The following is a 10869-nucleotide window of genomic DNA, read 5'->3' on the forward strand; positions in this document are numbered from 1 at the left end:
TGGACAAGGTTAATTTTATAAAGATCAGCGGGGCTCTGAAATCACCCAAACTTCAGGGTTGTTTCTACCACTGTTCATGTCCTGATGATAAAATTAAACAGGCCCAGCTCTGGCTCTGTGACCTTGAAGAATGTTCAGCTAAGCTTCCTGGCTGGTTCTATATCTTGCATTTAATGTGGACTGAATTTTAACAAAAGGAAGACCCCTGCTGAGTCCCAGGGTCGCCTGGGGGTGGTGAGATTCTTGGAAGGTTCCTCTGGGGTGATGACAGAGAGGGGCCTCTCAGGTGGCGCCTCAACTCTACAATCACCCCAGTGATGAAAACTGTCACCTGCTTAATTTTCATCCAAATCCATTCTGAGACTTTTCTTTTTAACAAAATGCTTTTATTGCTATTTTTAATGAAATGCACTGTTAGGTGCTTACATAACCTATCAAAAAGCGTTTATATTCGTCGTTTTAACTCTTCCTTTCTGGTCACAGAAAATGGACACATAGAGTTGCTGAAGCAAAGCACAGCAGGAGCCACTGAGTCGGGTTAGGAGGAGAGAGGACCCGTCTGGGTCTGCACAGGCGGACACTGGTTAGTAGTCATCGTAATTGACACTGGCTCCATGCCGAAAGCTGTCGGGGCTCCGGGGACCGATGGCAGCATCCTCATCGTAGTGACGGTGGTAATCATAGTAGTCGTGTCCGTTCCGATCTCTGTTTAGCCAGTAGGTGACATCATCTTCAAATTTCTGGAGAGGAGAGGAAACCATAGATAGTGGGTTTAGGTCACACCCTGACCACATGTCACCCTGCTTTCTCTGGGGTGGTTTTTCCTCAGTGATTAACAACCCAGGCTGAGTCCCGCTAAAGGACTCCTGTGCCCAGAGGTCATCGCAGCCGGAACGAGGCTGACAAAAGGTGCATCTGCCTGATACAGTAACAACTGGGCCCGATGCCTGACACGTGCACGTCTGACTGTGGCAGACACTGTGTTCCTGTCGCGTTCCTGGGCCAGGCCCACTCTGCACGTCGCGGGGGCTTCATCACTGGGGGCTGAGTGACTCCGCATGGCACTGGCCCAGCGCGGCACGGGGCAGGTGGGTTTAGGAGCTCCTGACGGTGACCCCCCCACACCTGCGGTGCTGCTTAGAGCTCTCACAGGGGCCTGATTCATCCCACAGACACGGATTCAATGGACACAGAGTGCCAGGGCCTGAGCTGGGCACTAGAGGGCCACCCAACGCCAGTAGGACATCCCCTGCCTTCAGGAAGCCTACAATTCCTGAGAGACATGAGGACAGACATCTGCCACTAATAAAAAGAAAGGGGACGGAGAGGGACTGCCTGCGGGTGGGTGAGAAGTGGGGAGTGACCTTCAGGGTCACAGTTTGGGCACCTGCTCTTTGCTATTAGTCCATTCCTAAAGGAAGGCTAGTTGTTTGCTGGGGGGGGGGTGCATGATGAATTGGGGTTACTCACACCTGTGGGCCTCAGGACGTGGTGAGCGATTTGGTGGAAGGGCAAAGAGGCAAAGCAGACGGACACGGCCTGGGGGAGGAGTGTGTGTGAAAGTCTGGGCTTCCGGCCGGTTTTTCTTAGTGTGGCCAGTGCGCCACCACCTCCGAATCTCGGGATGCTATAAAACGCAGAGCCTCAGGCACCCCCGCCCGTCTCCTGATCGAATCTTCTGGTGGTTGGGTCTCAGGAGCCTGCTTTCATTTCAGTTAGACTCCAGTGAACATGACATCCCAGGACTCCTTGAGGCTGGCAGCCGGCCTCGCCCACGTACTCTCAGTGGCCATGCTCTCTGGGCGAGCAGTGGCCGTGCTCTCAGTGGCAGTGCTCTCTGGGCGAGCAGTGGCCGTGCTCTCAGTGGCCGTGCTCTCTGGGCGAGCAGTGGCCGTGCTCTCAGTGGCCATGCTCTCTGGGCGAGCAGTGGCCGTGCTCTCAGTGGCCGTGCTCTCTGGGCGAGTAGTGGCCGTGCTCTCAGTGGCAGTGCTCTCTGGGCGAGCAGTGGCCGTGCTCTCAGTGGCCGTGCTCTCTGGGCGAGCAGTGGCCGTGCTCTCAGTGGCCGTCCTCTTTGGGGGAGCAGTGGCCGTGCTCTCAGTGGCCGTCCTCTTTGGGGGAGCAGTGGCCGTGCTCTCAGTGGCCGTCCCCTCTGGGCAAGCAGTGGCCAACTGTGCGGGCTGAGAGCAGGGCTCGGGCAGCCCCAGATGCAACGTCTGGCTCCTTTCCCCAGCCGGGGGGGGGGGGGGGGTTGCGGGGCCTGGGGCCTGTGCCTGGAAGAGGAGAGCGCTGGCTTGTCCCCAACACTGCAGTTTCTCCTGGAGCGAAATCATCTTGTTCCTTGATTTTCTCGTTTTAGAATCTCGTTTGAAGCTTGGCTTAAAATATATTTCATTAAATTTTTTAAGTGTTTTATGACTACAGAAAAAATGTGGGCTCATATTTTAAAATCCATATTTGGGAGGGGACAAAGAAAAAGGGAGATCGCAGTTCCGCTGCCAGCGGCCACTGCTGCCGCCGAGGGGGCTCCTTCCAGTGTCGCCTGCGCATATTTAGTTATTAGGTCTTATTTGTTCCTCCTTTAGTCTGGTTCTGTCCTCAGACACTACGTAGCCGTTTCCCCATGTTGAACTCTTAGTACCCATTTTCAAGAATTGCAAATACTGGTAACCAAAGAAATGCAAAGTGCTAAAGGGTGAAATCGCATTTTCATCTATCAAACAAGTAAAATTTTAAAGCTTTCCATGAGAATAGCAGATGCTGCTGCAGACATGAGGAAACAGGGGTCCTCACCCATGGCTTAGGGAGCGACCCTCGGATGTATCCACCTTCGCCCAGTAACTGCCCTGGGCGCGGGCGATGCTCAGGAAGAAACTAGCTACACAAAGAGGTGCCAATTACGGCCTGTGGAGTGGTTGTGAATGTTAAGCAAGTTAATTCACGTAAGAACTAGAATATTCCTGGCACAGAGTTTTGCTGTAAGAGTTCAGTTATTTGCACAACAAAACATTATATTTGAGTAGCAACAAGATAATTGGGGAACAACTGATATGGCCAATGGTTGGGAACAAGAAGGAAATTCCGATACGGCTGCATAATTCAGTTGGATGCATTTGATGCAGCCATTAAAAATGGTCTCTTCAGGTCCCCAGCGCACTTTATAATCAGATTGTTTGCTTTATTGCTCTTGAGTTGTTGGAGTTCTTTATATATTTTGGCTATTTGCCCCGTATCAGAGGTATTGCTGTTGCAAATATCGTCTCCCATTCCATCAGATGCCTTTTTGTTAAGTTGATGGTTTCTTCTACTGTGCAGAAGCGCTTTAGTTTGATATAGTCCCATTTATTTAGTTTTGTTTTGTTTCCCAATAAATTTAATTTAAAAAATGATGTCTGACACACTGCACTGCTCCCGAGTGAAAGCCTGGCCGTCACTCTGCAGAATTCTGTGCACCGCCTTCCCCACCTCCACCCTGCGCTGTCCTACCTGCCCCTGGTCCCCAGCTGGGAGTCTGTGATTAGAAACATTTTTTCCTGTAATTGGGTGAATATGTCCACTCTCACTACCTGGACATGTGAACCGAACCATCTTTTCCTGCAAACACATTAACAAATCATCTCCAAAGCATTTGCAAAGACCCATCTCTCTTTAAAAGCCAGTTTCCATGTCCTTCCATTGTCCCCTTGGGTCTTCGCATTGACCTTGTTGTTTCTGACATTTTTTGAGGTAAAGCTGAAAATGTTTTGGGGTGGTTGTGAGTTATTTTAAGGACACCCAGGTAGAGTTGTTAGAACTGTTCCTAGGAAAACCAGACTCGATGAATCAGTTCCAGCCAGTTTGGGCAGTGACTTCTCTGGAATTCCACTTCCCAAACATGTTGGGAGGGCTTCCCATCTGAACCCAGTGTGATGGACAACTCCAGCTGCTGTCCCCATACTGATGGTCACATAACCCAGAGCCTGGATAGCCTTGCCATGGCGGGGGGGGGGCGCTTGTCCTTTTGGAGCCAACAGTGAAGCCTAATTTTCTGTGCCCTGTTTCTCCAAGCTATCCCCCCTGACACACACAGTGGGAGCAGGTACCTACCGCCTCGTCGAAGCCCATGTAGAGAAACTGCTGGTACCACTGCTGGACTTCTGGCCGGGTTCGGTCCCACAGCTGCCGTCTCTGTCGCTTCAGGCTGCCCAGGAAGTTTTTGGCTTTGTTCTCCTCAACAGCCAGGTCCGTTTTCTTTGGAGCAGGTGCTGAAAGAGCAATTCCCACCCAGAAAGGAAAGAGCATGGTTTGCTCTCCTGCTGGGTGAATCACTGTCATACATCCCACCCAGTGCCCAGGGGGAGAGTGGTCTGACTCAGCGTCACTGGTACAAAGAGTCCTGTTAATAAGCTCGTCTGTCTGGGACCAGCCATGTAAAAGGGGTGGCTGACCCTCAGCTTCTCAGGCCCAGGGTGGAAATGAAATTCAGCTCATTCCCTGCAGCTCTCCCGTGCTCAGAGCCAGGCCTCACGCAGGGCTGATGGCTCCCCCCGGGCTCTGCATTCAGGAGACGGGTGTCTAGTCCCGCCCTGGTGCACATGCACTGTACACGCAACCAAGAGAGCACGGGGCTTGCTCAGGAAACCAGGGAGTGGAAAGGTCTGGAATGATGAGCCCTGGGGGCCGGACCAGGCCCAGCCCCATGATGTGGCCAGTGCTCACCCAGATTGCTGGGACACACAGTGCCACCGTGGGCACCATATCTGCCTCGGGTCACTGGCAGCCACTGAGTCTGGGAGGGTCCCGGTGCTGCTGTCCCGGGCTGCCTCCCGTCTGTCTGCGTGGTCTCAGCTGCTTAAACAGCACCCCCTCGGCAGGGGGCCGCCGAGCCACCGGGTCTGCCCGCTGCCTGGTTGAGCCTGTCCCTCCGATGAAGCTGGGCTGCCGTCCCTGCCTCTGTGCTGCTACGGAGGCAGCAGGGGGTGATGGGAGTGAAGTGCCTGTGTGTTCGTGGTCAGGTGGATAAATACCGGGGGGTTGTTTTCACTCTTGTTCATGTCTAATTCCCTCCGGGCCTGTTACAGCGTTTGGCACACAGTAGGTGCTCCATCTGTATTTCTTGGCTTGAAGTGAATCAAAGTTGAGGATGTACACCCAGGACATGCGGTTATCTAGCGTTTTCCTCTCCAGCCCCCCTTTGTCAGGCCGGCCCTGCGAGACTTTCTGTCACCCAGCTGTGCTTGGGGAGACACTGGCTGCCCAGCATGGGGAGGAAGCCCTCCGAGATGCCCCAGAGACTGCGGAGGGGCCCAGGGCCGTGGGAGCGGCTGGAAGTGCTGGGCAAGATGCCCCAGGAGCCCCCGACCCTGAGAGGGGCGCCCCTGCCCAGTACCTGAGGGATCCCCGAGGGGAAGCTGGAGGCCCCTTTGGGAGCCCACTTGAACCTAATTTCTAAGGGACAGTTAATATTACAGGTGAGATGAAGTTCCAGGAGGGAAATGGCCTTCACAGACCACAGCGTTGGTCCCATGGACAGAGCTGATGACAGCGGGCCCAGACTGCGCTCTCCCTAGACCCTGCGCGGCTTCCACCACGTTACCTGAGGAGCGTCTCTCCAGGTGTCAGTGAGAAGACGTCTTTCCAGCTGAGCCCCCCAGGAGCTAACTGCATGTGGGCCATCGGGACGGGGCAGTGCCTGCTGCCCCCGAGCTCTGCCGGCTCCAGAGTGTGCTCTGGATGAATGTGCTCTGACCGGCCCACGCTCCCGCACAAACAGCACCCAGGTCACACTGCAGCCTGCCGCTCTCATTTCCGAGTCCACACTGACAGCTTTCGGGAAACAACCTTCAGCCATCTCCTGGCAATAATACTTATCTAATGAAACATCGCACCCCACACCCACAGAATACGCTGTTTAGACCTGCTACCTGGTAAGGGCTAAACACGCCTGATGCCCGAACACGAGGCTCCGGTGAGCACGCTCGGCGTGGCCATTTCATGTAATCCCGGGGAGACCGCAACCCTGACCCACGGGGGTGTATTTACCTTCCCGTCTTTGAAGCATCAGCCTGAGTTTATTTCCACTTATGGCACCTAAAGGAAGGAAGACAGAAGTCAGGTTGCGCCCACCTTGATCTGGCAGCTTGATAGTATCACACTGTTTAGGGCTGTAGCTTCCCTGTTGTGCAGCAAAAGCAGCTCAGGCTGCCCATGGCTCAGCCTGGAGACAGTGACCGTGGCTGACCAAGGGCAGGACAGGATGAGCTGGTCCCCAGGAAAGGTGACATTGTTCTTTCAGCCCTTATGTCATGTTATGAGGGCCAGTCATCTGTCACAGGTGCCCTCCTGCAGGCTTTCTCTCTTCGTGGTAGAGTGGGTGGAAGTGCCCCCCAATTCATGTCCACCTGAAACCTCTGAATTGAACTTTCCTGGAAATAGGGTCTTTGCAGACATATGAGTCAAAGCCCTCGAGGTGCTATCACACTGAATCCAGGGCGGGCTCTACACCCCAGGACTGGTGTCCTCGCCCGAAGCCGAGAGGATGCCGAAGAGGTGCCGGCAGAAGGCAGGGGCGGCAGACGTTCGGCTGCCACAAGCCGAAGCCTTAGCTCTAGAACTCAGCCCGGTTTGTAGCTTATCCCGATCTCCTTATAAACAGATGTAATTGCACCATTTGCTCTTATTTTTATTCACTTCTAAAAATGTTTCTCAGCAGCCCAGTCATTTCAATGGAAAACAACGCGTCTGGCCTGATAGGACCCCTCCGGGTGTGAGGACCGGTCCACGCCTCTGGTCCTTAGGTGCACCTGTCAGCACAAGGCCTGTCCTCTGAGGGGAACAAAGCCCCGGGACAGCCCAGCCTCTCAGGTAGGGAGCAAGGTAGCTCCAGGTGTCAGGAGCTAGTCTGGCCCCAGGAAGGAGACAGGCACTGAGGGGAGGTGCGCACTTTCTTGGGCAGGTACTCAGCCTCCCTCTCCATGGTCAGGCCCAAGGCCTGGATTTCTACCTGCAAGGGTACAGTTTTCTGGGGAAAGAAGCCTTAGCTCTCCGAAGTGTCTGGCACCCACGAGATTAAGAACCCTGCTGAAAGAATTTGCAAGGTAGTTTACCAGGGGAAAAAGAACACATTTGGAGGGAAAGGTCACAGATTGGCTGCCCACAGCTGAACTTTTCCTGCAGGTGTGTTTTACTGGGATGCCCAGTGTTTACAGAATTTGAATTGAACACCTCTGGGTCCACATCACTCAGCACTCAGCACACCCCCTGGTCTCCAAACAGCCTCTCTCTTAGCCTCTGTAAGCATCTGAATTTGGGTGATACCCAGCTGCCTTTAGAGTAGGTGTGCCAGGCGGGGAGCCGGCTCGGGAAGACTCTCTAGAGACCACATTACAGCACTGGGGGTGCGGGGTGGGGAGCGGTCGCCCTGGTGTCTCCACAGGAGGGCTGGTGTCTGCTGGACAGTGCGCCCAGGTGGTAGCACAATGTGCAGTGGCCTCTGGAAGAACCCAGGGGTTTCCATTGTCTGTGCGCGCGCCAGTCTACGGTGATGTGATGGTTTAAAAAGCAATTGCCATTTTAGACTCATTAATGACACGGTGGCATCCTGCAGAAAGGAAGCACTTCTCCTGTCTCCGTTTTCTCACTGCTCTGATCAGACCACCCCTCTGTCATCTGGTTCAGTTCAGAACATGACTTTCAGAAGAGCCCAGAAAAACTGGAGTCGTGGTCAGAGGGAGAGTCCAGGGAGGACAAGGGCCCAAATGTGTTATATGAGACACAGTAAAAGAATTTAGATGTCTAACCCGGAGGAATAAAAGCTCTGGGAGGAAAGTGATGGCTCTGAGGGGCCACAGGGCCATAGATTAGGACGTGAAGTAAGGTTTCCAACACCTGGCAGCCCTGCAGCACTGGCATAGGTCCGCCAGGAGGTTTCACATCAGGAGCCGCTGGAGAGGAGCCCTTGAGGAGGCTGCCGCAGGCGGGACTCCTTAGAGGGCCCGCACGCCTCTTACAGGAAGGAATCAAAGAAAACGCTTCCCAAAGCAGACAGCTGTGTTCCCTGGCACTAGTGGTAGCATTCAATACGATCTTAACATTCCTCCATCTCCAACACCTCCTGCGGAATTAAGTCCCTCCTATGCTGGCCTTCTGTGAAAGCTGAACAATTAATGAATGAAATGTGGTCTGATGTTGAAACAGACACGGGCTTACGCATTTTCAATGAGGCTGCAATTTCTAGCAGCAAATGTGTCACCACTGCTCCAGACTTGCAGCCTCACCAATTCTCAGCAATGCAACGGAAAAGCATGGGTAATCCCTGAATTATGAATTGTCAGTGTTGCCACTGTGCCAATCACTACACACCGAACTATAAACATTAATATGTATGATTCAACAGCACACTAAATCTGCTTGAAGAAAAAAGCAAAGAATAAGTGAACACGTGTGATGTTTTTTCTGTAGTATGGGATTTTTTTTTACCCCAACACCATCATTACTATTTCTAGGCTGTGGTAATTGGCACTTCTGAGTTTATCAAATCTAGTTACCTGGCAGAGATCTCCCAGCAGGTTCAGAATTGCAAGATGCCCTTTGATCAATTTACTACTTGGTGAAGAAGGGAGATGATCATTTTCTCCATTAAATGTTTTTGGGTGTCACAAAGGGCCACCTTTGGGACTCTACATAGATATAAAGGTTTTCATTTTATGTCATGAGAACGTTTCCATTCCAGCTCAGTGTTGATACTGTAATATTTTAACTGACTGCTTTCACTACGTTCTTGGTATGAAGGAAACAAAATACAAGCCCTGAAGAGGGAAGCTTATAGCCAGGGCTCACTCTTTCCTGGAATGTGCTTCTTAAAATGGGCAGAACAGAGGGTGTGAGGTAGATAAATCCTGTAATGGGAAATTACTGATTAGCCTCCCCTGTGGCTGTAATTTAGAAATGCAGTACCCCCCCCCCCCCCACACACACACTTGAACAGCTCCCCTGCTGTCCGAAGGACCCCAGCTCCAGCCTCCGGGCTCCTGCTGCATGCCTCCTCCCTCCCCTCCACCAGGAACTTGGTTTTCTGTACCTGCTTTGAGTAAGTAAAATACAGTAGCCAGCAAACTCCCATTTCCATCCAGTGCCCAGCTACCCCGCAGTGGGGAAAGCACCAGCCTGGGGTCTCAGGTCTGGGCAAGTCCTTCACTCCAGCCCTTGTTCCCTTAGCAGGAGATCTGGAGCCACAGTGCCTGCCTCTCTCAGTTGTGAGCATCAAAGGCCCTGGAGCATGTGGGGCCACTAGTGAACCACAGAGGACCCCACACGGGAAGGCGGTGGTGTCCAGACAGAACATACTATTTCTGACTGCCTTTCTCAAGGCGGGGTCTGTCCACTCCCAGGGTCCAGATGGCTGCACACTGCTTCATTCTGGGGGTATGTGTGAAAGTGCACATTTTATAGAGAGCGATTCATTGGGAATTTTCAACCCATTTGCTGAGGGCTGCATTTCTCTTCTAAGAGCGGTTCCTCCTACGGGATGCAAAGCCTGTCCACCATCAGGGAGTGTGTGGAGGGGGGTGGAGCGCACCACCCGATTGAGTCAAGCTCCCATTACTCCCTCCCCATTACCTTAGTCCTAAAACACTTCTTGTCCCTCTTTGGGACCCTCTGGCCCTCATTTTTCCCTGGGTCATCACGCACATCTGAGGCTCTGCCCTTGACCCTGGCACTCTGTCGGCCCAAGCGCACCGCTTGCTCCTTGTGCGAGTGAAAACTCAACACCCATATCACCCTTTGGCCCTCTCAGGGACTCAGGATGGGTCCCTATAACCCCGCCGGCGCCGAGCTCCCTCCCCTGCGCCCTGGCGTCGCCCCCACTTACTTGGGCCCAGGCACAGCAGCAGGAACAGCACCAGCGCGGTGGAGACCAGGACGGCGGGCCGCGCGGAGGAGGAGGCCATGGCTGCACCCAGAAGGCGGGCGGGAAACGCGAGCACCAGTAGCGGCTGCGGGAGGACTGGCGCGGGAGAGAGGGGCGCAGGGGGCGGGAGAGAGGGGCGCCGGGGGCGGGCGTTCCTGCCGGGGCGGGGCCGCCAGGAGGGGCGGTGCCAGCGGCCCCCGAGCACATCGGCTCCGAGGCCGCAGAAGCTCTCGCTTCTGGAGCCACCGAGGACCACGGGGCGGGAGCTGCAGGCTGGCGAGGACAGCGGGGTTCCGGCTGCCAGGCGGGGGACGGGGGGGGGGGGGGGGGGGGGCTGATGCCATCAGGAGGGAAGGGCTCAGGGCCCCGAAAGGTGGGAGGCAGACGGCCGACCGCAGCCCAGGTCTCCCCCTCTCCTTACCCCTCCCCCCAGCCGGTCTAGCTGCTGCCCCTGGGGCGCCCTCACTGGCACAGTTGGCTCATGGAGAGGCCTCCGGGGCCTCCTGAATCCCCACGCTGCGGGCACAGCCGCTCTGGCTGCGCTGCGATGGGGGAGATACTGAGGGGCCCGTCTGGGCTCAGAGCTGCCACCCAGGACAGCATCGCCCCCAGGCTCCTGGAACAGAAGGCCTTTCCCAAGCCGGGGACTGGGAGGGCTCTTTCCCCCAGGTGTTGGCAGAATAAGTGTCCCGCTGTGGGCTCTGTGACACTGAGGAGAGGCCCAGCGCCAGGCCTGCACAGGTGGAGGACTCGCAGGGTGGGGAAGGAAAACAGACACACTTGTCCCAGGGGGCGGTGGGCCTCGCCTAATCAGTGTCTGAGGCCTTGTCTGCACAATGGCCGCAATGCTGAAATTACCCTCAGGGCCCGTCCATCTAAGACCTGCTCTGAGCTCAGCTGAGCGTCTCTTTCCTTTACCTCGTTTCTGCTTCTCATACCTTCCAGGGGTACCTGCTGACTGTCTCCCCAGATAACCAGCTCTC

The 10869-nt window shown here is 54.6% G+C and overlaps 1 protein-coding gene across 1 annotated transcript; it reads right to left on the reverse strand.

Annotated features, from left to right (window-relative positions):
- Positions 1-374: 374 nt before the first annotated feature.
- ECRG4 (ECRG4 augurin precursor) lies at positions 375-10003 on the reverse strand. Its single transcript, XM_081157027.1, has 4 exons — positions 9848-10003; positions 6019-6066; positions 4084-4241; positions 375-740 (listed from the first exon to the last, which is right to left on the reverse strand). Exons 1-4 carry the CDS (start codon positions 9924-9926, stop codon positions 585-587), a joined length of 441 nt encoding a protein of 146 aa, XP_081013153.1. The 5' UTR covers positions 9927-10003; the 3' UTR covers positions 375-584.
- Between the last annotated feature and the right edge of the window lie 866 nt (positions 10004-10869).

This window comes from Miniopterus schreibersii (assembly GCF_964146895.1).
Source record: "Miniopterus schreibersii genome assembly, chromosome: 13".
Taxonomy (NCBI): domain Eukaryota; kingdom Metazoa; phylum Chordata; class Mammalia; order Chiroptera; family Miniopteridae; genus Miniopterus; species Miniopterus schreibersii.

Bases quoted from the DNA above. Each gene is read 5' to 3' on its own strand.
- ECRG4 (XM_081157027.1), bottom strand. From the start codon at position 9,926: ATGGCCTCCTCCTCCGCGCGGCCCGCCGTCCTGGTCTCCACCGCGCTG. The intron at 4,242-6,018 runs GTAAATACACCC...TTGCTCTTTCAG, and splicing joins GATGCTTCAAAGACGGGAAG to CACCTGCTCCAAAGAAAACG. The intron at 741-4,083 runs GTAGGTACCTGC...TCTCCTCTCCAG, and splicing joins ACATGGGCTTCGACGAGGCG to AAATTTGAAGATGATGTCAC.